Genomic DNA, 27,614 nt, shown 5'->3' on the forward strand with positions numbered 1-27,614 from the left:
CAACACCAGGAGAGTGTCAGTGGGCATAGGCATGACCTGTAAGAGGTATTTAAGTTTCTATTTATTTAGTTTTATCTATGGCTGTGCTGGGTCTTCGCTGCTGCGCACTGGCTTTCTCTAGTTGTGGCGAGCTGGGGCTACTCTCTGGTTGCAGTGGGAGGGCTTCTCATTACAGTGGCTTCTCTTGTTGTGGAGCATGGGTTCTAGGGCACACGGGCTTTAGTAGTTGTGGGGCATGTTTCCCTACGGCATGTGGGATCTTCCCAAACCAAGGATTGAACCAGTGACCGTGGCACTGCAAGGCGGATTCTTAGCCGCTGGACCAGTGGGGAAGCCCAGGAACCCAGTTTTATCCAGTCTTAATATTTGCCATGTTTCAGTTCAGTTCAGTCGCTCAGTCATGTCCGACTCTTTGCAGCCCCATGAATCACAGCACGCCAGGCCTCCCTGTCCATCACCATCTCCTGGAGTTCACTCAGGCTCATGCCCATCGAGTCAGTGATGCCATCCAGCCATCTCATCCTCGGTCGTCCCCTTCTCCTCCTGCCCCCAATCCGTCCCAGCATCAGAGTCTTTTCCAATGAGTCAACTCTTCGCATGAGGTGGCCAAAGTACTGAAGTCTCAGCTTTAGCATCAGTCCTTCCAAAGAAATCCCAGGGCTGATCTCCTTCAAAATGGACTGGTTGGATCTCCTTGTAGTCCAAGGGACTCTCAAGAGTCTTCTCCAACACCACACTTCAAAAGCATCAATTCTTCGGCACTCAGCCTTCTTCACAGTCCAGCTCTCACATCCATACATGACCACTGGAAAAACCATAGCCTTGACTAGACGGACCTTAGTCGGCAAAGTAATATCTCTGCTTTTCAATATGCTATCTAGGTTGGTCATAACTTTTCTTCCAAGGAGTAAGCATCTTTCAACTTCATGGCTGCAGTCACCATCTGCAGTGATTTTTGAGCCCCCCAAAATAAAGTCTGACACTCTTTCCACTGTTTCCCCATCTATTTGCCATTAAGTGATGGGACCAGATGCCATGATCTTTGTTTTCTGAATGTTGAGCTTTAAGCCAACTTTTTCACTCTCCACTTTCACTTTCATCAAGAGGCTTTTTATTTTAGTTCCTCTTCACTTTCTGCCATAAGGGTGGTGTCATCTGCATATCTGAGGTTATTGATATTTCTCCCGGCAATCTTGATTCCAGCTTGTGCTTCTTCCAGCCCAGCGTTTCTCATGATGTACTCTTCATAGAAGTTAAATAAGCACGGTGACCATATACAGCCTTGACATACTCTTTTTCCTGTTTGGAACCAGTCTGTTGTTCCATGTCCAGTTCTAACTGCTGCTTCCTGACCTGCATATAGGTTTCTCAAGAGGCAGGTCAGGTGGTCTGGTATTCCCATCTCTTTCAGAACTTTCCACAGTTAATTGTGATCCACACAGTCAAAGGCTTTGGCATAGCCACTAAAGAAGAAATATAGATGTTTTTCTGAAGCTCTCTTGCTTTTTCTATGATCCAGCGGGTGTTGGCAGTTTGATCTCTGGTTCCTCTGCCTTTTCTAAAACCAGCTTGAACATCTGGAAGTTCACGGCTCACGTATTGCTGAAGCCTGGCTTGGAGAATTTTGAGCATTACTTTACTAGCATGTGAGATGAGTGCAGTTGTGTAGTAGTTTGAGCATTCTTCGGCATTGCCTTTCTTTGGGATTGGAATGAAAACTTTTGCCATGTTTATTTCCTTCTAAACACTACCATGGGCTTCCCGGGTGGCGCTAGTGGTGAAGAACCTGCCTATCGATGCGGGATACTGACTGAGCAACTAACACTTTCACTTTCAAACACTGCCATGACCATCACTGCTATCAACAGTCATCATCATTATCACCATGAATCATTACAGATACAGTCCCTTCTGATTCTGTCTGGATCTCATTCCCACCCTATTCTGTAGAGATAAACAACATTCTAAATTAGAAATATATTTCCATGAAACTTTTAATTCTGTACTCCAGATGTATGTACATATTGTTTTGCATGGGCTCAAACAGTATAAATGGAAATCCTACTGTAGGTATTCTTCTGCAACTTATTTTTTATCCCTTAACATTATGTTTTTGAGATTTATCCATGTTGATATGTTTAGCTCTAGTTCATTAATTTTAACTGCAGAGTAGTCTATTGAATTACTATGTCGTAAGATGGAAATAGTGATGGAACTTTTAAATTGCCTACAATTCTTTTCTATTACAGTATAAAAGTACTGCACTGAATAGTCGTGCTTATATCTTCTGTGAATGTTTGCTAGCATCTCTCTAGAATATAAATTTACTAAAAATTTTGCCAAACTGCTCTCTCAAATGACTTTACAAATTAGCATTCCTACCAGCAATATGGTTTCCCAGGTGGCACAACAGTAAAGAATCCGCCGGCCAATGCAAGAGACACAGGTTTCATCCATCCTGGGTCAGGAAGATCCCCTGCAGAAGGAAATGGCAACCCACTCCGGTATTCTTGCCTGGGAAATCCCATGGACAGAGCATCCTGGTGGGCTACAGTCCACGGAGTCGCGAAGAGTCAGACACAACTGAGCGACTGAAAACACACACAGCACCAGCAATGTATAAGACTTCCTCTTGCCCAGTAGTCTCATCCATACTTGCTATGGTCATCCAGTAGAGTGGGTCTAAAATTGTACCTCATTCTATTTCCTTCCTCTCTCTTATCCCTTATTACTGATGCAGTTAAGCATCCTTTCTTGTTTATTGGCTTCCTTTCCCATGAATTACTCCTCCATACCTTTTATCCATTTTTCAGTTGGGTTGTGTTCTTTGGCTTGGCAAGAAATAATTTTTAAATTTATTTTTAAAAATAAATTCTGGGTATGAAACATTTTTTTTTAATTACAAGCCATGAAAACATCGTTTCTCGGAATGTGATTTCCTTTTCACTTGCCTACAGTAACTTTAATCGAATAGAAGTTTTAAATTTTAGTGAAATTAACTTTACCAATATTTTTTGTAATAACTTATACTTACTGTCTTTTCTGTGGTAAGCACATAAAGATACCCTGCTGTATTTTCTCCCCCAGATTTTACAATCTTATTTTTCACATTGAGATCTTTAATCTGCCTGGAGTAAATGCTTGTGAATGGCATTTAAATCTAATTTGATTTTATGTGGCTATGCAATTGTCCCAGTGCAATCGATTGAAGAGTTCATCCTTTCCACACTGATTTGTAATGCCACCACTGTCTCATAAGCTTTGCTATTTTTCTGCTCTCTGTTACATTCCATTGGTCTATTTGCCTCTCCCCGTCTTTATACAACATTGTCATAAGTACTATTATTATTTTATAGTGACACTAGTTTCTATTCTTCTTGGCTCCTTGCCCTCTCCTATAATTTTAGGGTCAGTTTGTCAAGTTTCATGAATTATATTATTAAGGTTTTATATCAGTTTAATATTATAGTATTTCTGCCTGTTTAGGTTTTTTTTTTTTCTGTTTTTAAATGAAAGTTATTTCTTTATCTACCTCTTGTTTCCCTATTTCCACACAGTGTTGAATAGACTTTTCCATGAGGCTATTGTCAAACTGAATGCATTAATGGTCTTTAAATTCTCTCTGTTGTCTTTCTTTCTTTACATTATGTTTCTTCGCACGTTTGCAGACCCACTCTGAGGAGGTCTTCCTTTGTAAAACCAGGTGTCGAGGTGGCATTTGCCTTAGGGGCGTGTGAGATCCAGCCTCTGAACCATGAGGCATCTTGGTTTAATTTCTGGTCTTGAGCATTTGCAGAAATAAGAGAGGAGAGATTGCCTGATGTACAACCTACGTGTGATGTCTAGGGGCATAAGGTATAGAGAAGCAGAGAAGGAGGTGGGAAATTAGAACAGAGACATGAAGCAAGAGCTGGTTGTGGCGGTTTAGTCACTAAGCCGTGTCCGACTCTTGAGACCCCATGGACAGAGGAGCCTGGCAGGCTACAGTCCATGGGCTTCTCCAGGCAAGAATACTCGAGTGAATTGCCATTTCCTTCTCCAGGGGATCTTCCCAACTCAGAAATCAAACCCAGGCTCCTGCATCGTGGGCAGATTCTTTACCAACTAAGCTACAAGGGAAGCCCAAGCTAGGTCCAAAGAAACTGGTACACAAGCTAAGGAGCTTAAGCTTCACCCTGAAGATTACAGAGAATCTTTAGGATTTCTATCAAGGAATTGATATGATCTGTTTAAAAAATCATCATTGATATGATGTGCTTAAAAAATTTACTTAGGCAGAACTCTACAGTATGAATTATAATGGGATCAAGTTAGGAGGCTACTGAAGTTTCCAGGTAAAATATGTTGAATGCACAGTAGCAGAAAAGAGGACAAATTCAAGAGATTCCGTTGATTGCTACAACGTAAAGAGTAGGGAAGAGAAAGGAGTCTAGGATGACTTGAGAATCTTTGCTTGGATGACTGTATCTGTATTGGTATCATTGACTCGGGAACACAGAATGAAAGACGAGTTAGAGAGGAAGCAGAACAGTATGAATAGAATCCAGTGGAATGAATGCAAATAGAATCCAAATAGAGTGAATGCACCCTGGAGCAGCTGAGTTTGAGATACTTGTAGTTAGGTGCTCAGTCATGCATCGGTCCAGATGCCATGACAGGTCCGAGTTGATAATCAGATTCACAGAGCACAACGAGGATTTAATCTAACTCTGTTTCCTTAACTACACAGAGAATACAAGACCAGAGATCCACTGGGGCAGCCTCTTTCACTGGCAGGCCCAGCAGCTAGTCACATACACTTTCTTTTGCCCCATCATTCATGTAGAGTGAATGGTCCATGGCACCACTGCTATGGACAAATGGGACCAAGGCGTGTGTGGATCATGCAACATGGGGAAGATGAGCCTTGAGTTCCAACTGATCTTTTATACCATTCTAGCCAACTCACAGCCCCCACCCCAGGGGTAGTCCTCTACCACAAAGGAGTAGGTAGACACCACTTCCAACAATATCTTAATACTTAATTACTAAGAAAATGGTGACGTAGAGGTCATTTTCATGCCAGACACGCATTAACTCTTTCAGTTCAGTTCATTCGCTCAGTCGTGTCTGACTCTGCAACTCTATGGACTTCAGCATGCCAGGCCTCCCTGTCCATCACCAACTCCCGGAGCCTCCTCAAATTCATGTCCATCGAGTCAGTGATGCCATCCAACCATCTCATCCTCTGTTGTCCCCGTCTCCTCCTGCCTTCAATCTTTCCCAGCATCAGGGTCTTTTCCAGTGAGTCAGTTCTTCGCATCACGGGGCCAAAGTATTGGAGTTTCAGCTTCAACATCAGTCTTTCCAAAGAATATTCAGGACTGATCTCCTTTAGGATGGACTGGTTGGATCTCCTTGCTATCCAAGGGACTCTCAAGAGTCTTCTCCAACACCACAGTGCAAAAGCATCAATTCTTGGGTCAGCTTTCTTTATACTCCAACTCTCACATCCATACATGACCACTGGAAAAACAAAAGCTTTGACTAAACAGACCTTTGTTGGCAAAGTAATGTCTCTGCTTTTTAATATGCTGTCTAGGTTTGTCATAGATTTTCTTCCAAGGAGTAAGCATCTTTTAATTTTATGGCTGCAGTCACCATCTGCAGTGATTTTGGAGCCCCCAAAAATAAAGTCTGTCACTGTTTCCACTGTTTCCCCCTCTATTTGCCTTGAAGTGATGGGACCAGATGCCATGATCTTAGTTTTCTGAACGTTGAGTTTTAAGCCAACTTTTCCACTCTCTCTTTCACTTTCATCAAGAGGCTCTTTAGTTCTTCACTTTCTGCCATAAGTGTGGTATCATCTGCATATCTGAAGTTATTGATATTTCTGCCAGCAGTGTTGATTCCAGCTTCTGCTTCATCCAGCCCAGCGTTTCTCATTATGTACTCTGCTGCTGCTGCTGCTGCTCCTGCTGCTAAGTCACTTCAGTCGTGTCCGACTCTGTGCGACCCCATAGATGGCAGCCCACCAGGCTCCCCTGTCCCTGGGAATTCTCCAGGCAAGAACACTGGAGTGGGTTGCCATTTCCTTCTCCAATGCATGAAAGTGAAAAGTGAAAAAAGTCGTTCAGTCCTGTCCGACTCTTCGGGACCCCACAGACTGCAGCCTACCAGGCTCCTCTGCCTATGGGATTTTCCAGGCAAGAGTGCTGGAGTGGGGTGCCATTGCCTTCTCCTGATGTACTCTGCATATAAGTTAAATAAGCAGGGTGGCAATATACAGCCTTGACATACTCCTTCCCCTATTTGGAACCAGTCTGTTGTTCCATGTCCAGTTGTAGCTGTTGCTTCTTGACCTGCATACAAATTTCTCAGGAGGCAAATCAGGTGGTCTGGTATTCCCATATCTTTCAGAATTTTCCACAGTTTGTTGTGATCCACACAGTCAAAGGCTTTGGCATAGTCAATAAGGCAGAAGTAGATGTTTTTCTGGAACTCTTGCTTTTTCAGTGGTCCAACGGATGTTGGCAATTTGATCTCTGGTTCCTCTGCCTTTTCTAAATCCAGCTTGAACATCAGCCCTTACTTGTACTTAAAACAGGTAGTTAAGTATATGGGTCTGAAATGCCTGAGACATGTATGGACCAGTGGACATAGAAACACATGTTTTGGTCTAAAAGGTTTGGATTAAGGTTCAAATTCTTGCTGTGCCACTTAAAAGCGGCATGACTTTGGCAAATGAGGTGCGTTTCCTAAGTTTTTACATCTTTATCTTTAGAACAGTTTAATCATACCTACTGCCCTGGACAGTATTAACTATGACAATTAATAAAAGGTGCCTAGTGTGTGGTAGGTTCTCAATTAGCATCAGTTCCCTTTTTTCTAGAGAAAAAAAAAATGACTTTGTATACCAAATATGGAGATAAGAGAAAGACAGAAGGTGAAATGACAGTAACTGAACCTCACAAGGATGAAAGAAAACCTACTTCAAAAGCGGCATGATCCTCGTGGTTCTTCCTCTGTCTGATGTCTGGATGGGAATATTTGAGCCATGATGGCTTTCTTCCCCTAAAACTATCCAAATAAAGTTAATTTTCTTTCCTCAAAGCGAGGGAATCAAAGAAATAAAGATGCCAACCTGATAAGACCTGGAAATTAGAAATTAAAATGCCTTCCTCTCTGCATCTGTTTCAGACAGTTAATCATCTTTCTTTTGTTCATGACAGATACATTAAGCATATTTGGGTTGATGGTGAATACAATTATTTTCGTCTCATTTAGGGACCGATGAGAAAACACTGATCAGCATTCTGACTGAGAGGACGAATGCACAACGGCAGCTGATTGCTAAGGAATATCAAGCAGTATGTGGAAAGGTACGGTTTCCCTAACATAACAGGCAGGAATGAGCTAATCACTGATGGATCAGGGCTGCTCCCACGTGATGATGCCCCCAGATCTTTTATTTCAGGCCAAGGGTAACAGAAAGTGTCCAGTATATCCAGTCAATGGCCTGGAATAGATGTGGTTTTGCCCTTAACTGTCTGAATGGCCTTGGACATGTTGTTTGACCTTTCTGGACCTCAGTTATCTTCACCATTGAATAAGGTGGTTTGCCTTGGATCAGTGGCTCTAAATCAAGGATGATTTTGCTCCCCAGTGGCTATTTGGCAGCATCTCCAGTCATGCTGATTGCCACAACTGGTGGGAGAGGGATGTTGCTGATACCTCATGGGACAAGATCAGAGAAGCTGCCCAACATCCTCCAATGTGCAAGACAGTCCCCACAACAAAGAATCATCTGATCAGTTATCTGATAAGTCCTGTCTTAGGTGATTTTCAATTTCTCTTTCATCTTTAATATACTTATGTAATTATAGATTTTTAAATTCATTCAGTGAATGAAAATTTACTAAACACCAGAAGTTTTATAAGAACTCTTCAGGAACATTTTGTGTGTCTTTTCCACCTAGTTTTTTGAGTGTTGAGTTTTAGGCCAGCTTTTTCACTCTCCTCTTTCACCTTCATCAAGAGGCTCTTTAGTTCCTATTCCCATTATGCCATTAGTGTGGTATCATCTGCATATCTGAGGTTATTGATATTTTTCCCAGCAATGTTGATTCCAGCTTGTGCTTCACCCAGCCTTGCATTTCACATGATATACTTTGTACAGACTTTAAATAAGCAGGGTGACAATATACAGGCTTGACGTACTCCTTTCCCCAAATTTTGGAACCAGTCCGGTACTAACTATTGCTTCTTGAGCTGCATATAGGTTTCTTAGGAGGCAGGTAAGGTGGTGTGGTATTCCCATCTCTTTCAGAATTTTCCAGTTTGTTGTGATCCACACAGTCAAAGGCTTTAGCTTCATTTAGTCAATGAAGCAGAAGTAGATGGCTTTTGGAATTGCCGTGCTTTTTCTATGATCTCTTTAAAAAAATTAGCAGTGGCCACAGGACTGGAAAAGATCCTCTCCTTTCCAGTTCATATCAAATTTGGCAATTTGATCTCTGTTTCCTCTGCCATTTTTAAATCCAGCTTGTACATCTGGACATTCTCGATTCACATATTGTTGAAGCCTAGCTTGAAGGATTTTGATCATTACCTTGCTAGCATGTGAAATGAGCACAGTTGTGCGGTATTTTGAGCATTCTTTGGCATTGCTTTTCTTTGGGATTGGAATGAAAACTGACCTTTTCCAGTCCTGTGGCCACTGCTGAGTTTTCCAAATTTGCTGGCATTTTGAGTGCAACACTTTCACAGCATCATCTTTACAGACTTGAAATAGGTTAGCTGGAATTCCATCACCTCCACTAGTTTTGATTGTGGTAATGCTTCCTAAGGTCCACTTGACTTCACACACCAGGATGTCTGGCTCTAGGTGAGTGACCACATTATGTGGTTATCTGGGTCATTAAGACCTTTTTTGTATAGTTCTTCTGTGTATTCTTGCCACCTCTTCTTAATCTCTTCTGCTTCTGTTAGGTCCTTGCTGTTTCTGTCCTTTATCGCGCCCCTCTTTGCATGAAATGTTCTGTTGGTATTTCTAATTTCCTTGAAGAGATCTCTAGTCTTTCCCATTCTATTGTTTTCCTCTATTTCTTTGGATTGGTCAATTAAGAAGGCCTTCTTATCTCTCCTTGCTATTCTCTGGAACTCTGCATTCAGTTGGGTATATCTTTCCCTTTCTTCTTTGCCTTTTGCAAAGGGAAATGCTATAATGTAATTTTTATTTTTAAAAGATTATTTTAGCTGCCTGGATAATGAACTGGTAAGGGAAGAGTAGAAACACAGCCCAGTCAGGCTGTTGGATCCAGAATCAAGAGGGTGTTGTGACCATCCGCAGGCAGATGAGGCCTCACCCAGCAATGTTCTCCCAGCCCACGGCTCCCTTAAGACACCCTCCTCCGTGCTTCCCCCATGTGCGTGCTCAGTTACTCAGATGTATCCAACTTTTCGTGACCCCACAGACTGTAGCCCACTAGGTTCCTCCGTCCATGGGATTTTCCTGGCAAAAATCCTGGAGTGGGTTGCTGTTTCTTCCTTCAGGGGCTCTTCCCCACCCAGGGATTGAAACTGCATCTCCTGTAGTGCAGGCCGTTTCTTTACTCCGGAGCCACTGAGGAAGCGCTGTGTTCCCTTTATCAGATATTTCATATATTACATGGAAATTTTATCTTTGACTATTTCTGTTTTTCCCTTTAGGGGACAGTGTCCTAGGGGTAAGGATTGTGTCCAACTCATCATTAAGTGCCTGGCACAGAGCAGGTACCCAGTAAACGCTTGTCAGATTAAAAGAATTGCCAAGCTTCTGGCCAAGGCAACATGCCCATGTACAGGGAATGCGAACGATCCCTTGGCCTTTCAGGATTTTCAAAACACGGAGGAAGGATAGAGGGGAAGGATGAAAACCATGCCTCGAAGTGGGACGGAAGGAGAGCCTGTGAAGCAAGATCCGGTTGAGGACAGATGGGTTGGAGTGTAGCCGTTGAGGAGGAACCCCTCAGGATGACTACAGTGGCTCCATTCCATTTGTTTTGGCAGGAGCCTACCCCCACTGGGCCCCCAGGGTCACGGAAGATGTTGGTCTGCACCCACATCGTCATAGCAGTCCGGTGGGCTTTCAGCCTCTTGTTTCAAGGCTGGAGATCATCAAGAGCAGGAAGAATAATTATTCAGTAATACTCCTTTGGCTATTAAAAGTAGAAACCATATTACTTGCCTTCAAGCAAGGGAGATGGATTGGACTTAGGTAACGTGTGAAAACACTGCCGAAAGAGGGTATGAGTAAGTAAGGTTTCCCTGTTGCCACATGTCTAGTTTCCCCTGCTCTCGTTGCCAGAAAACTGCTTTGGGTGCTTCCTGGTCCCAGACTCCGAGCAGAGGCAAATGACCACGCACTGTCTCCCCTCATCTTCTCCCTTCGAAGCTGTTTGCAGACACTGAGAAGCCAGGCGGAATGGAGCACCTCCCGTTAAAACTGAGTGTGAATTACGGGGCTCCTCCCCCATCCTCTTCCCTCACCCCCAGCTCTGAGAACATCAAGGGCCTGGGAAGTGCATTTTAATAGACAGTTCCTGTCTGTGCCTCTCACAGGACCTCCTCCACTGCCTTCCCTTCAGGAAACCATCTATAAAACAGAACATTTTGGAAGCAGTCATAAAATGCAGATTAATAGCCATAGAAGTATTTTCACCATTTCTGTTTATCTCCTGTGGATGTACATGTTTTTTGCCTGAATTCATACATTCACGGCCATCTATTACTAGATGACTTTGGAGGAAGAGAAGTGGTTCATGATTTTCTCTTTCTTTTAATTTCAGGAACTGAAAGATGACTTGAAGGGTGATCTCTCTGGCCACTTCAAGGGTCTCATGGTAGCCCTGGTGACCCCACCGGCAGTGTTTGACGCGAAACAGCTGAAGAAATCCATGAAGGTATGAGCTCTGCACAGGCCGTTTCTGCCTAGGATTTGATGATCAGAAAGAGTGTCTTTCTTCCAGTGCACACTTGAGCGTGTGCTTAGTTGCTCCGTCATATCCGACTCTTTGGAACCCCGTGGGCTGTAACCCGCCAGCATCCTCTGTCCATGGATTCTCCAGGCAAGAACACTCGAGTGGGTTGCCATTTCCTCCTCCAGGGATCTTCCCGACCCAGGGATCTTCCCGACCCAGGGATGGAAGCTGAGTCTCTTGTGTTGCCTGCATTGGCAAGCGGGTTCCTTACCCCCGGGACACTGGGGAAGGCCTGCGCCCTTGAGGTGTGGGAGTCAGCGTGATGGGTTTGGAGATTCCGTGCTCTCCAGCTATTAGAACAGCCCTGAAATGGTAAGCAGTTATGGAACCTTAAGCCCACGTGTTCCTAGCCTGAAAGGATATTGTCCAACTTTGTTTCTTTGACCTGAGGAGTCAAATTCTCTGTTTTGTTGTTGCTGAGAGTTAGTGGCGCCATCATTAACCCCATTGCCTGGGCCCCAAAACTAGAACTATCCTTGATCCCTCGCTTCCTCTCACACATCAAAGCTGCCATTTTTTTTTTTTTTTTTTCAGAGAAGCTCAGCTCTCTTCTTAATTAAGGCTCTTTGACTGATTGAATTAGGCTTGCTTAGAATATCTAAGATGCTCCCCGAAAAGGTCGATCGATAATAGACTGTAACTGCAAAATACTTTCACAGCAACATTAGATTAATGTCTGATTAAATAACTGAGGACTGTAGCCTGGCCAGATTGACGCATAAAGCTGATCATTACACCCTCTCCTCCCCTGCCCACCACCCCAATTCATTGCTGTAGCGGTACTGGCTTTCTTGATGCTCTGTGGACATTCTCAGCTTATTCCTGTCTTGAAGTCTTTGTACATAATGTTCTTTCCATCTGGAACACTGTTCTTCCAGATATTTTCTGTTAATTCACTCAGTTTAATTTTCTTAATTGCACCTATTACCATCTAAAATTATCTTGTTAATTTTCGGTCGTTTACATATAATTTTTTCCATCCAATGGACATGCAAACTTTGATCATATCAGGGAATCTCATCCCTTTAGGAACCTCCTCTGGTTCTAGAGGAAAGCCTGTGATGAAATAGATGCCTGACGTACGAATGAGTTCCGAGAGTGAGTTTGTAAGGTCCAGTTTGTTCATAAATCCAACAAAGTTAGCCTAGGTACCCAACTATCTATCAGCTATATAGTACTATACTGTAATATATTTATAATACTGTTCACACAAATAATACATAAAAAGCAAACACAAGGAATAGAACACTTTTAATCTTACAATCTTATAGTATTAATACCTTGAAAAGTACAGTAGTACAGTACAAAAGTTGGCATACAGGAGCCTGTTCGAGTCTTTGAAAGTTTGCAACTAAAGGTTTGTGTGTAGAGGCCTTACTGTATTTGTTGACCTGAAGGAGGGGAAGGAAGAAGTCTAGTTCTGAGGCAAGACCATCTTCTTCCCATCAGAGATAATCACTTTCTTTTCTGTGGAAGAAGTATAGGTACCCCACAAAGCAGATGACAAGAGGTGCAAGAGATATATTGGGTGAAATGCTTGCGAAGGATAGAGAAGAGACAGAGCAGGGTAGGTGGGGTGAAACTGCTGACTACAGCACGAGTGTGTCACCTGTGAAAGGAGAGAGGGAAGGAAGGCGGCTCAGACAGCAAGAGCCTCCGTCTACAGCACTGCTCTGAGGAAGCCCTGGCAGACCGATGGGGAGCCCTGAGCAAGGTGTGCCCTTTGGAGGAGTCTTACATGGGGTGGAATGGTGGCCCAGCTTCGGTTCCCCTTGCATGCTCAGTCATAGCGGAAAGCAGCCTGGAGAGACCATGATCTTGGTGTGAATTTTGTGGCAGATCCAAAGGTTGGAAGCTGTCAGCCAGCTACATTCTTTGCAGCATGTTCTCTTGAAATGAAATCTCAGCAGTGCATTTCTGTGGCTGCTACAGGGGGGGAACAGCTTAGCAGGTGAAATGGTGAGAATTAGATTAGCCAACAAGGATTAGAAATTTTCCCTCTATGTAAAAGAAATCCAAAGGAAGCCGTCCATAGCTCAGTATCATGCACCATCATTATTGGACCTTCAGTCTTGAGGTTCCACCATCTTCAGCCTGTAGATTATACTTCTTATCTAGATGGCTGCTCAACATCCAGCCATTACACCTTCATTCCAGACAACTGAAAAGAGTCAAAGACCAAGACGTGTTCATCTTTTCTCTTTACGGACTCCCAGAAATTGTACGTGAGGCATCACATGTATTTCATGGATCAGAATTTAGTTATATAGATAACTTAGCTCTAAGGGAAGCTGAGAAATACGGTCTTTATTTGGGTCCATGTGTGCTAAGTCGCTTCATTTGTGTCCACCTCTTTGCAACTCCATGGACTATAGCCCTCCAGGCTCCTCTGTCCATGAGATTCTCCAGGCAAGAATACTGGAGTGGGTTGCCATGCCTTCCTCCAGGGGATCTTCCCAACCCAGGGATTAAACTCACATCTCTTGTGTCTCCTGCATTGGCAGGCAGGTTCTTTACCACTGAGCCATCTAGGAAGCCACTTTATTTGGGTAGCTTTGTGCTAAGTTTGAAAATGGGGATTCTGTCAACAATGAATTCTGATCAACGATGATAAAAGAAATATTGGATCTGCTCAATTTTGCCATAAACCTAGAACTGCTCTAAAATGAATCAGGAGCTTGGGATTAACATATGCACACTAATGTATAAAAGATAGATAACCAGCAAAAGCCTACTGTATAGCTCAGGGCGCTTTACTCAATATTCTGTGATAACCTATATGAGAAAAGAATGTATATATGTTAATGTATAACTGAATCATTTTGCTGTACACCTGAAACTAACATAACATTGTAATCAACTATACTTCAATAAAGTTTTAAAAAGAAGGAAAGCACCCCCCCGAAAAAAATGTCTATTTAAAAATAATAAAATAAATAATTTGAAAAGGAGATCTATTGGGGAACCACTAGGAATCTTTGCCACAGAGGGACACAATTCAGCCTCTTTTCTTACACTACCTTGACCTGCTTTGATCAAGTGCTAGTGTAAATGGCTTCTACAGTGTGACTCAGTGACCTCAATATAAACCAAGACTCAGGAATCACTAGCCTCTAAACCAGCTGGGCTCATGGTCTCATATAATATCGAGGCTTTAAAAACCTCCCCAGTGAAGAGGATGATGCTTGCTGACCAACGCGGTACATGGGCACAAGGATGAACGCATTCAAAAGAATTGCAGAGCCCTCTCTAAATACAGTGATACATCTGAATGCTCACTTCCGATCCTGATGTAAGCTTTCCCTTTATACTCTTTCCTCCTGGAATTAGTCAATGAATTTTTACACTACAGCAGGACATTTTCTTTAAACTTTTAATGTCAGTTAACTTTAGATGATTCATGTTATTTTAATACTAAAATATACAGAAAATTTAAATACTGGCTTAAAGAAAGTGATTGACTAAAAATGATTCTTTTCTTCCATGTAAAATGAGATATTAAGACCAAAGTGTGTAAAGCTGAGTTTTTTAAAGTGTTCTAAAAATAGTTTTCCATGAGACTTCCCTGGTGATTCAGTGGTTTAAAATCTGTCTTCCAATTCAAGGGAGATGGGTTCGATCCTTGATCCAGGAACTAAGATCCCACATGCTGTGGGGCAACTAAGCTGGCATGCCACAACTAGAGATCCTGAATGCCACGACTAAGACCCAGTGCAGTCAAATAAATAAATATTAAAAAAACAAAGTTTTCCTTTTTCTTTCTAGGGCACGGGGACAAATGAGGATGCACTGATCGAAATTCTAACCACTAGGACGAGCAAGCAGATGCAGGAGATCGGCCATGCCTACTATACAGGTGATCATGTTTTCTGCTTACCTTTACCGCTGTTCACACCTATATGAGCCAATGCTATTTTCCCCCAGAAACCCACCAAGCTCTTCTTCATGAGTGATTTTGAGAAGGCAAGAGTATAAAAAGGAGGACACATTCTACAATGGGCTAAGGACTGTGGATTTTTCAGAGAACATTTTAATATGATCTGAGCTAGAAACTGCTATATAGCAATGGCATTAATGCTTTGCATGTAAACATTACAACTCTAGTGGATTTTGCTCTCAGCAATTGCTGCTTAATTGAATCAACCATTTTCATCAATGGAAGAGACTCAAATCATTGTATATTCATATGACATGCTAAAAACACTGGGCTTAGCCTCATGATTTTTGGTGTGGGAAATTGTGTGTGTGTGTGTGCGCTCAGTCGTGTCTAACTCTTGGTGATCCCATGGACTGTAGCCCGCCGGACTCCTCTGCCCATAGAACTTTTCAGGCAAGAATGCTGGAGTGGGTTGCCATTTCCTACTCCAGGGCACCATCAAGACTGGTGGCGTGAAGAGACGTACTGAGAAAAGTCTGGGAGGGTCCCAAACATAGCGCTTGGAGGTTTGCAAGATGCATCCCCCTCCCAGCACAGCGATGTATCAATTGAACTGCCAACCGGGGAGGGTCACTTGGTCTTTGGTGTCTGGGGTTTTCAGTGGGCTTTTATTACACATGCCTGATTTTTTTTTTTAGAAACCAAGCAGCAGAAGCTTTTACTTGTTTATTGATTTTCGGCTGCACGGGGTCTTCATTGCTGCGCACAGGCTTTCTCTGGTTGCAGCTATCAGGGGCTACTCTTGGTTGTGCTGCATGGGCTTCTCACTGCGGTGGCTTCTCTTGCTGCAGAGCATGGACTCCAGAGCGTGCAGGCTTCAGTAGTTGCGGCACACAGGCTTAGGTGCCCCATGGCATGTGCGATCTTCCCGGACTGGGGATTGAACTCATGCCCTCTGCATTTCATTGCACGTGGATTCTTGCCCACTGGACCACCAAGGAAGTCCTACACAGGCATGACTGACTGACTCCATCGCAGCCATGTGACTGAACTCCATCTCTAGTCCCCTCCTGCCCACTAGAGGTCAGGCTGATATCACATGGTTCAAAGCCTTAACCCTTTAGTCACCAAGTTGATCTTTCTAGTGTGACCCAGCACCATCTGGAGTCATCTTGTTAGCATAAACTCAGCTGTGGTTCAAGGGACCCTCCATGAATAACAATGATATTCCTATTGGGGAAATTCTGATTGCTTAGACGTTAGCTGCAAAAAGCAAGGGACAATGACCAGCCCAATTCTTATTAAACAACAGCTCCCTGCACCCCCTCCAAGTACCTTAAGGGAGCTATGGTTCCTATGGTTTTGTATCATGGGAGTTTTTGCAGTGGAAGAGAGCAAAAGGAGGGATATACCGGTCCCCAGGTGGGTGTTAGAGAGTTTACTTTGAGAATTTCTCATTAAAATGTAGATCCCTCAAAGATAGGTGACTATTTTATTGTTAATGTGCTAATCAGGTCTAGTCAGAAAACCAGAAACACATTAGAGAATTTTAATATCAAGAATTGTTTAAGCACCTTCTGGAAAACTTAAAAAGTGGAACAGAAACACAGGCGTGGCTCAGAAGTGTAACCCTCGAGGCCGGGACGAGATTAGGGTTTTTAGAAACTAGCTCAGAGGAGGGTGCTGGTACTTTCCGATGTTGGTACTGGGTTGCCCAGAAGTTGTTCTGGTTTTTCTGTAATATTTTTGGGAAAACCCAAACAAACTTTTTGGCCAACTCAATGCTTCAGGGGTTCAGAGGAGAGGCCTCAGAATTGGAGTTCAGATTTCCGTGGAGGGGAAGGGGGCTCCATCTCGCTAGGGCTAGTACCTCCAGGGGCATGTAAACAGGTGACTTGTTCTAGGAGCCTGGAGCCAACTGCTGCTGTCTGGGTGAATCTCTTCACTGGGTTGACACTGTCCTTCCTTCCTCCTCCTGCCTTCCATCTGATCTCCCTCTACTCCCCTCATTGGTGGAACCTGAGAGGGAGGTGGGGCGGTGGGGGCGACAAAAGAGAAATATAATTTGTCGAGTCCTGCCCCTAGCTCCACAAGTCAAGGTGTAGAGGAGCAAATTTGGGGTAGATGAGACCATTGCTCAAAAATAGGCATAGATGGGTACATGGTGGGTGTTTAATGTCTTTGATTCCCTCAGTCCAACAAGATGTACTTGTAAAAAATCACGAGACCCCGGGGCTGTATCCCAAGATGCTATGTTGCTTTTTGGTATCTGTTAGAAGAGTTACCACTCCATGAGTTGACTGACCCCAAAATTCTCCCTGAAGTTCAGCATTTGTTTATGTACAAACAGCCCTGTGGTGTAATCTCTATGAAGGGGGAGTTTTTGTCTTTTTTGCTCTGTGTTTTATTTCCAGTGCTCAGAATATTTTTTGAATGGATATTCCTAAGATTGAGATAGGGGACCTCAAGAGCCAAGTGAATGGGACCACTGTTTTGCTAATATGACAAGTGGATCCTTGTTCAGAGGTACCAGATGTCCCGGTATCTGTGTGAGTTAAGCTCTCTAAAGCTAGAAAGAATTGAACCACATCTAGGTTCCCTTGGTAAGTAGGGATTCATGATACACAAGAATTGAAAGAAGGAAATAGTAAAAGAAGGAAGAGAGCTACAGCCAGTAATCTCAGTCATGTAGAGCCAAGCTGATACAGGACACAGAACTTTCCTGGGGACTCAGCCTTCCAGTCACTCCCTTTGCATCAGGCATCCGTGGCTCCCCTGTACATCTCCATCCGAGCAACACTTTCCCCTCCTTCTCAGCCTCTACTGTTCTTGAAGAGACCAAGTAACATCTCTTCACTCACCACATGGTATGTGTCTCCTCAAGGCTTGCATTTGCTCACGGTTTCTGATTTTTTCTTGGCTTCAGTTTTATGCTTTATTTCTGGGAGTCTTTCCACTTCATTATTACTCTTGTACAGCTCACTCTGTAACAGAGAAGATTCAGTGGGCTCAGAAAGGCACTTTCTTTTAGGCAGAGTTCTCCCACCAGGTCACCTCATAGGCTGCTGGCTACCTCTAGTCAGAGGCCAACTCTGTTGCAGTCAGCTGTAGTGAGAGCGATGGCGTCATATAACGTGAAACAGTGACCTATGCATTAGAAATCCGTCAGACGAACTGTCAACATGGCCCTCATAGAAGGACCAGGTATATGGAGTGGCTTGTACAGTACAATGATACAATAACACTTCAATGAATAGAGATCTAAATTCTGAAGTCTTCCCAGTATTCTAAAGTCAACAGTGCATGAGAGAACACTGAATCAGGAATCAAGAGCTCTAACTTCTGCTTCAAATTCTGCATTATTAAGACACTGTATTTGTTTTTCTGTACCCTACTGTGGCCCAAAATGCATAAAGTAGTTTTCAACTTTTATTGAAAAAAATCTTCATATTTTTAGTCTCAGTTCAGTTCAGTCTGTGTTGGACTCTTTGCGACCCCATGAACTGCAGCACGCCAGGCCTCCTTGTCTATCACCAACTCCCGGAGTTCACCCAACCCATGTCCATTGAGTCAGTGATGCCATCCAGCCATCTCATCCTCTGTTGTCCCCTTCTCCTCCTGCCTTTAATCTTTCCCAACATCAGGGTCTTTTCCAATCAGTCAGCTCTTTGCATCAAGTGGCCAAAATATTGGAGTTTCAGCTTCAACATCAGTCCTTCCAATGAACACCCAGGACTGATTTCCTTTAGGGTGGACTGGTTGGGTCTCCTTGCTGTCCAAGGGACTCTCAAGAGTCTTCTACAACACCACAGTTCAAAAGCATCAATTCTTCAGCACTCAGCTTTCTTTGTAGTCCAACTCTCACATCCATACATGACTATTGGAAAAACCATAGCCTTGACTCGATGGACCTTTGTTGACAAAGTAATGTCTCTGCTTTTCAATATGCTATCTAAGTTGGTCATAACTTTCCTTCCAAGGAGTAAGCATCTTTTAATTTCATGGCTGCAATCACCATCTGCAGTGACTTTGGAGCCCCCCAAAATAAAGTCAGCCACTGTTTCCACCGTTTCCCCATCTATTTGCTATGAAGTGATGGGACCAGATGCCATGATCTTAGTTTTCTGAATGTTGAGCTTTAAGCCAACTTTTCACTGTCCTCTTTCACTTTCATCTTCACTTTCTGCCATAAGGGTGGTGTCATCTGCATATCTGAGGTTACTGATATTTTTCCTGGCAATCTTGATTCCAGCTTGTGCTTCCTCCAACCCAGTGTTTCTCGTGATGTACTCTGCATATAAGTTAAATAAGCAGGGTGATAATATACAGCCTTGATGTACTCCTTTTCTTATGTGGAACCAGTCTGTTGTTCCATGTCTAATTCTAACTGTTCCTTACTGTTTTCCTGCAAAAAAATACCTGGAGTAAAAAGGAGGTGTGGGAGGTTGCATGAGACTCATCTAGATAATTCTAGTATTATAAAGTACTTCTCCAAATTCTAACAAATCAGCATCATCCTTAGGCTTGATATTTTTAAATTAAAATTTTTTTTCTAAGAGTGAAGGATAGATGTAACAATAACATGAGTTAGGGAAAATGATGCCTACTAAATGTTAATATTACTTAGATAAATAATCTGTATTTATAGTGGATTTTGTTTACTTGAATTGCTCTGGAAAATTATAGATTTCATACAAGAGACTTACTAAAATCATACTGAAAAAGTTTCTCTTTCAACACAGTTCTTAAGATTAGATAATCTCAAATCATTTTCTGTTTTTAAGTTTGTTTTTGGCTCCACTGGGTCTTTGTTGCTACCCTCGGGCTTTCTCTAGTTGCAGTGCATGGGCTTCTCATTGCGGTGACTTCACTTGTTGCGGCTCACGGGCTGTAGAGCGTGGGGTCAGTGGTTGCAGCATCCTGCAACTTAGTTGCCCCTCAGCATGTAGGATCTTTCTGGACCATGAATCACACCCGTGTCCGCTGCATTGGCGGGTGGATTCTTAACCGCTGGGCCACCAGGGAAGTCCTCGTATCACTTTCTATAGTTGTGCTTTACTGATTTAAAAGGCTAAGGATTCATATGACTAGTTTATAGAGTTCTTGAGAATGAGGCAGGCAGTTCAAGTAGCCCCATGGTATCAGCTGCATCCAGGTGTACAGGTGGCTCTTTAGTACAGGGCTACTAAAATATGTGAACACATAGTTGGCATTTGTTATGGAAAAACAGTATGTTTTAGGGTAGCTTTCTTACTTTTGAGAGCTATCAAATAATGCAACCTAGCTGTATGCATTAAGATTAGAGATAGGTTCAATACAGCAAAAATAACAGTGGCTCAAGTAAGATGAACATTTATTTCTTTCATATATAGAAGTGTAGACATAAGCGATTCTAGGACCGGTATGATAGCTCCTCAGAACTTTCAGGAACCCAGACCCCTTCCTGCTTGTTTTTATGCCATCACTCAGATGTAGTTCTTCACAGACCAAGATGGCTGCTTGAGCTCCAGCAATCAATCTACACACCAATCAGTAGGACTGAGGAAGGCACGAAGATGGACATGAGCCGTCGCTAAGGAGATCTCCCAGCAGTGTCCTAAAGGTCTGCCTACATTTCGTGCCAAGAGGAGAGCAGAGAATGTGGTCTTGAAGCTGTGTGTACTATGTCTTACTTAAGGCCAGGTTTCTATTCCTGTGGAAGAAAGATGCAGTAGAAACTGGAAAGCAAACTAATAGCTTAGCCACCCTAGCTTTCTCACTATACATTTCTTAGTACCGTAGGCAGATGAAATGAACCATGATTTGATCCAGAATGGCAGCTTTTTTTTTTTTTTCTATTCTGTGCTACTACCACACCACACACCATAGTAATAGTTATAAGAAGAATTTATCTATTGCAGAAGAGCACTAAAAGATTAAGAAAAGAAGCAGTAGCAAGATTTATTTTATCAGGTACTCATTCCTTGCCAATGTTGACATTTAAGCTTTTCTGTTTTAAAATGATATTTTTAGCTTCTCAAGGCTTAGTTTCATTCTTATCTGGTTTCAGTGTACAAGAAGAGTCTTGGAGATGAGATTAGTTCTGAAACATCGGGTGATTTCCGGAAAGCTCTGTTGATTTTGGCAAATGTAAGTTTTTGTTTTTCATTTTTCATTTTCCCCAATAAGATGCATGCTCAATAATGATTTTTAGGAAGTTTTCAAACAACCAAATTGAGACAGTGAGACTGCAATTTTCCTTATGAAATGATTTGTTCATTTTACATTTGCATCACCACCATGCAGCATAATATTTAACTACCGTCATAAAAGTATAACATAATGAGTAGACAAAAAATCTTGTTTTGATCAGTATATGGATTAAATGTATTTTGATCAGAGTTTGTAATACATTAGAAAATATTCTGTAAGTTTATCTGGGCTTCCTTAGTGACTCAGATAGTAAAGAATCCACCTGCAATATGGGAGACCTAGGTTTAATTCCTGAGTTGGGAAGATCCCCTGGAGGAGGGGATGGAAACCCACTCCAGTATTCTTGCCTGGAGAATCCCATGAACAGAGGAGCCTGGCAGGCTCCATGGGGTCTTGAAGAGTTAGACACAACTGAGCAACTAAACACACACACAAGTTCATCTAGAAGAAAAATCATTTATTTCCGTTGTAAGTGTCTCCATGTTTAAGAACATGCTGATTTTCTTCTGAACTTCAAAGAATATATCACTTTTGGTAGCATTTAAATTAAGTAGGAAACATAATTGAGAATTACCTTCAGAGAAGTTGTATATCAGTCTCAGGACTTAAAAAGTGACTTTCTGCAACTTCATCCTTGCCCTCTGTGGAAGAGCCGATAAACTATTCATCACCATGTGACCAAAATGTGGCCACACCTTGCTGTCTCTGTTTAGGATGCTCATGGCTTTATAAAAAAGATGGTAAGGTCAAGCACGATAAAGGGTGGAAATGGTATGGGCCTAACAGAAACAGAAGATATTAAGAAGAGGTGGCAAGAATACACAGAAGAACTATACAAAAAAGATCGTCATGACCCGGAAAACCATGATAGTGTGATCACTAATGTAGAGCCAGACATCCTGGAATGTGAAGTCAAGTGGGCCTTAGGAAGCATCGCTATGAACAAAGCTAGTGGAGGTGATGGAATTGCAGTTGAGCTATTTCAAGTCTGAAAAGTTGATGCTGTGAAAGTGCTGCACTCAATATACCAGAAAATTTGGAAAATTCAGCAGTGGCCACAGGACTGGAAAAGCTCAGTTTTCATTCCAGTCTCAAAGAAAGGCAATGCCAAAGAATGTTCAAACTACCGCACAATTGCACTCATCTCACATGCTAGCAAAGCAATGCTCAAAATTCTCCAAGCCAGGCTTCAACAGTGCATGACCTAAGAACTTCCAGATGTTCAAGCTGGATTTAGAAAAGGCAGAGGAACCAGAGATCAAATTGCCAGCATCCAACGGATCATGGAAAAAGGAAAAGAGTTCCAGAAAAACATCTACTTCTGCTTTATTGACTATGCTAAAGCCTTTGACTGTGTGGATCACAACAAACTCTGGAAAATTCTTCAAGTGATGGGAATACCAGACCACCTTACCTGCCTCCTGAGAAAATCTGTATGCAGGTCAAGAAGCAACAGTTAGAACTGGACATGGAGCAATGGACTGGTTCCAAATTGGGAAAGGAATACGTCAAGGCTGTATATTGTCACCCTGCTTATCTAACTTATGTGCAGAGTACATCATGCGAAATGCCAGGCTGGATGAAGCACAAGCTGGAATCAAGATTGCCAGGAGAAACATCAATCACCTCAGATATGCAGATGACACCACCCTTATGGCAGAAAGTGAAGAAAAACTAAAGAGCCTCTTGATGAAAGTGAAAGAGGAGAGTGAAAAGCTTGGCTTTAAAGCTCAACATTCAGAAAACTAAGATCATGGCATCTGGTCCCATCACTCCATGGCAAATAAATAGGGAAGAAATGGAAAACAGTGAGATACTTAATTTTGGGGGGCTCCAAAATCACTGCAGATGGTGACTGCAGCCACGAACTTAAAAGATACTTGCTCCTTGGAAGAAAAGCTTTGACAAACCAAACAGCATATTAAAAAGCAGAGACATTACTTTGCTAACAAAGGTCCATCTAGTCAAAGTTATGGTTTTTCCAAGTAGTCATGTATGGATGTGAGAGTTAGACTATAAAGAAAGCTGAGCACCAAGGAATTGATGCTTCTGAACTGTGGTGTTGGAGAAGACTGTTGAGGGTCTCTTGGACAGCAAGGAGATCCAACCAGTCCATGCTAAAGAAAATCAGTCCTGAATATTCATTGGAAGGACTGATGCTGAAGCTGAAACTCCAATACTTTGGCCACCTGATGTGAAGAACTGATTCATTGTTAAAAGACCCTGATGCAGGGAAAGATTGAAGGTGGGAGGAGAAGGGGATGACAGAGGCTGAGATGGTTGGGTCACTGACTCAATGGACATACATTTAAGTAAGCTCCAGGAGTTGGTGGTGGACAGGGAAGCCTTGCATACTGCAGTTCATGGGGTTGCAAAGAAAGGAACATGACTGAGGGACTGAACTGAACTGAACTGAACTGAACTGAAGGTCAGGGATGAGGTACAGTCATAGATATGTGTAAGAGGGGCTTCCCCAGTGGCGCTAGCGGTAAAGAACCCGCCTGCCAATGCAGGAGACATAGGAGATGCAGGTTTGATCCCTGGCTTGGGAAGATCCTCTGGAGGAGGAGATGGCAACCCACTCCCGTATTCTTGCCTGGAGAATCCCTTGGACAGAGACGTTTGGCTGGCTATAGCCCATAGCGTCCCAAAGAGTTGGACACAGCTGAAGCAACTTAGCATACACACACTCACATGTGCAAGAGAGGAAATGACTTAAGCCCTGTCTCAACAGCCTCTTTCAGCTGATTTACACACCCCTTCAGTTCAGTTCAGTGAATTCAGTCGCGCAGTCATGTCTGACTCTTTGCGACCCCATGAATCGCAGAATGCCAGGCCTCCCTGTCCATCACCAACTCCCGGAGTCCACTCAGATTCACATCCATCGAGTCCGTGATGCCATCCAGCCATCTCATCCTCAGTTGTCCCCTTCTCCTCCTGCCCCCAATCCCTCCCAGCATCAGAGTCTTTTCCAATGAGTCAACTCTTCGCATGAGGTGGCCAAAGTACTGGAGTTTCAGCTTTAGCATCATTCCTTCCAAAGAAATCCCAGGGCTGATCTCCTTCAGAATGGACTGGTTGGATCTCCTTGCAGTCCAAGGGACTCTCAAAGAGTCTACTGCAACACCACAGTTCAAAAGCATCAATTCTTCGGCGCTCAGCCTTCTTCACAGTCCAACTCTCACATCCATACATGACCACAGGAAAAACCATAGCCTTGACTAGACAGACCTTGGTCGGCAAAGTAATGTCTCTGCTTTCGAATATGCTTTCTAGGTTGGTCATAACTTTTCTTCCAAGGAGAAAGTGTCTTTTAATTTCATGGCTGCAGTCACCATCTGCAGTGATTTTGGAATGCCAAAAAATAAAGTCTGACACCGTTTCCACTGTTTCCCCATCTATTTGCCATTAAGTGATGGGACCGGATGCCATGATCTTTGTTTTCTGAATGTTGAGCTTTAAGCCAACTTTTTCACTCTCCACTTTCACTTTTATCAAGAGGCTTTTGAGTTCCTCTTCACTTTCTGCCATAAGTGTGGTATCATCTGCATATCTGAGGTTATTGATGTTTCTGTAGGAAAATCCCGATCACTGTCCCAGCCTGAGGGTCGAGGCTACACTTGTCATTATGCTACTAGGGAACAATTTATCCTCATTATAGTTTCAGTTTTTTTCAATGGTGAAAGCCTTCTGAAGTTTGAATCTATAAATTCAAGTTGATGAGACATCGCTACAAACATACAATCCCACAGGTCAGTATTCCTAAGTGTACATCTACTTGTATGTGTGGTGAGCACACACGCCCACAGGAGGCAGTGGAGAGCAGGGCTCCTGGACAGGGTTTCACAATCGGGCCTGGACCTTCCTACTCCTCTGCTGCCTACCAGCTCTATGTACTTAAACAAGTTACTTTAACTCAAGCCTTAAAGCCTTCATTTCACATCTGTAAAATGAAAATAATAGTATTACCAACCACAAAGGGTGCTGTGAAAATACAGAGAGAGAAAGAGTATAAATAACAGCAGAGAAAGTCATTGATACGTGGTGGCGGCAGCTTACTGGAATTAATGCTGACGATCATCAACACTTTTATTATTGGAACCGAGTGAATGATGAAAGGAAAACAAGAAAGCCACAAACCAGAGAAGGCTAGTTAGAGCAGAGTAGCAGCAGCACTGGAAGCCAGAGAAAATAAATCATGCAAAAGTCAGGCAGGCATACAAAGACCTAATATTTGTAAATAGGCATAAACATATTTTTAAAAATTTTTGTTTATTATTTATTAATACTGAAGCATAATTGCTGAATTGATGCTTTTGAATTGTGGTGTTGGAGAAGACTCTTGAGAGTCCCTTGGACTACAAGGAGATCCAACCAGTCAATCCTAAAGGAAATCAGTCCTGAATATTCATTGGAAGGACTGATGCTGAAGCTGAAATTCCCAATACTTTGGCCACCTGATGTGAAGAACTGACTCATTGGAAAAGACTCTCATGCTGGGCAAGACTGAAGGCAGGAGGAAAAGGGGACGACAGAGGATGACATGATCGAATGGCGTCACCAACTCTATGGACATGAGTTTGAGCAAGCTCCGGGAGTTGGTGATGGACAGGGAGACCTGGCTTGCTGCAGTCCATGGTGTCGCAGAGTGGGACACGACTGAGCGACTGAACTGACTGAACTTTATTTATAGTTATCATAAAATATTGACCTTATTTCCTGTGTTGTGCAGTGTATCCTTATAGCTTATTTTATATCTAATAATTTATATCTGTTATTCCCCTAACCCTATAATGCCCCTGCTCACTTCCCTTTCCCCATTCGTAACCACCAGTTTAGAACAAATGCATTTTTTAAAGTATTAGAGCCAAAAGTTTCATTCATCTGTTATTTGAAAAATAATTCAGGCAATCCTCTTTCCTTCTCCATCTTCCATCTTTTATAATGTCCTGAATAATTTATGTGCAAGCACACACACTTAGCCACAGAGCCTTCAACAGTAGAGATAGTGGGGAATCTTTGAGTTTGGGGTTTATTTTAATAGATTTTATTTTTAGAGCACTTTTAGATTTCCAGAAAAGTGCAGCAGAAGCTACAGAAACCTCCCACATGCCCCTCCTCCTCGCACGCATCTTGCGTTAGCATGGTACATTGGTTATAGTTGATGAATGAATTAAGTGATAAATGAATTAGATGATGATTACATGATGAATGAATGAACTGACACATTATTAACTAACGTCCGTACTTTAGGATTCACTCTTTGCGTTATACAGTCTATGGGTTTGGACAAATGTTTACTGTCTTGTGTCCACCATTACAGAATCATACGGAATTGTTTTACTGCCCTAAAAATCTGTGCTTCAGCCATTCATCCCTCTCTTTCTCCCTCTGAACCTCTGGTAGCCAGCGATCTTTTTATCTCTATAGTTTTGCCTTTTCCAGATGGTCCTATAGTTGAAATAATACAGTGTATGGGCTTTTCAGACTGCATCATTTCATGGCTTAATAACTCCTTTCCTTTTTTTTTTCATCACTGAGTGCTATTTCACTGTGGGCTTCCCAGGTGGCTCAGTAAAGAATTCACCTGCCAATGCAGGAGACCTGTGTTCAATCCCTGGGTCAGAAAGATCCCCCAGAGAAGGAAATGGCAACCCATTCCAGTATTCTTGCCTGGAAAATCACACAGACAGAGGACTCTGGTGGGCTACAGTCCACGGGGTCACAAAGAGTCAGACACGACACAGAGAGAGAGATGTTGTTGAGCATCTTTTCATGCACTTTCTCACCATTTGTGTATCTGATATCTATTCAGATGCTTTGCCCTTTTTTAATTGTGTTGTTTGTTCTCTTTTTGTCGAGTTTTAAGAGCTTCTATGTATTTTAGATACAAGCCCTGTATCAGATATGTGTTTGCATACATTTTCTCCTAAGGTGGGGCTTGTCTTATGATTCCCTGAAGGCCTTGAGTTTCCAGAAAAGGAAACTCGTGCTTGGAAGACTGTAGGGATTTGCTACAGATTTCATTTCTAGTCAGCGGCAGGGCCAGAAAGAGAGCTGTGAGTGCTCAATTCCTTCGGGCCATGTGGTCCTCACTGGAAGAAACAGCTTTAAGAGGCCCCGTGGGTTCAAATGCCAAATGGTGGAATATTTATCTTTAAAAAGACTGCCTTCATTTTTATCTTCTCTCATTAGGGCAGAAGAGATGAGAGTCTAAAAGTGGATGAGCAGCTGGCCAAAAAGGATGCTCAGGTCAGTAACAGAGCAGAGGAAACATCTCCTTGAACTCTCCTCCCTCCTTACTGCCTTCTTATATCTCCGGCATCAGCTGGGGCTGTGCTCTCTTCTTTTCTGTCTGAAGGAGAAGCCTGAAGCCCAGCGATACCTTAGCTCCATCTTTCTGCCTTCCCCAGTGCTGGTTATTATTCCCCTGGCTCCTGCCACTTCAACTGCCAGCTTTTTCTGCTAGAAGTGAGAGACATGGCTTATCGAAGACCTCAATGACCTATGATATAAACTTACCCCTCTTCTCATCCCACCTCCTC

At 42.8% G+C, this 27,614-nt stretch overlaps 1 protein-coding gene across 2 annotated transcripts in view; it reads left to right on the top strand.

Moving 5' to 3' along the window:
- ANXA3 (annexin A3) overlaps positions 1-27,614 on the top strand; it is a 74,242-nt gene that overhangs the window by 28,905 nt on the left and 17,723 nt on the right. For both annotated transcript variants that reach the window (XM_018049627.1, XM_018049626.1), the window contains 5 exons: positions 7,267-7,361; positions 10,809-10,922; positions 14,766-14,856; positions 20,927-21,006; positions 27,265-27,321. In XM_018049627.1, the coding sequence (XP_017905116.1) occupies positions 7,267-7,361; positions 10,809-10,922; positions 14,766-14,856; positions 20,927-21,006; positions 27,265-27,321 (437 nt within the window). The remainder of the gene's footprint in view (positions 1-7,266; positions 7,362-10,808; positions 10,923-14,765; positions 14,857-20,926; positions 21,007-27,264; positions 27,322-27,614) is intronic.

The sequence above is a fragment of the Capra hircus genome, chromosome 6 (assembly GCF_001704415.2).
Source record: "Capra hircus breed San Clemente chromosome 6, ASM170441v1, whole genome shotgun sequence".
NCBI classification, from domain to species: domain Eukaryota; kingdom Metazoa; phylum Chordata; class Mammalia; order Artiodactyla; family Bovidae; genus Capra; species Capra hircus.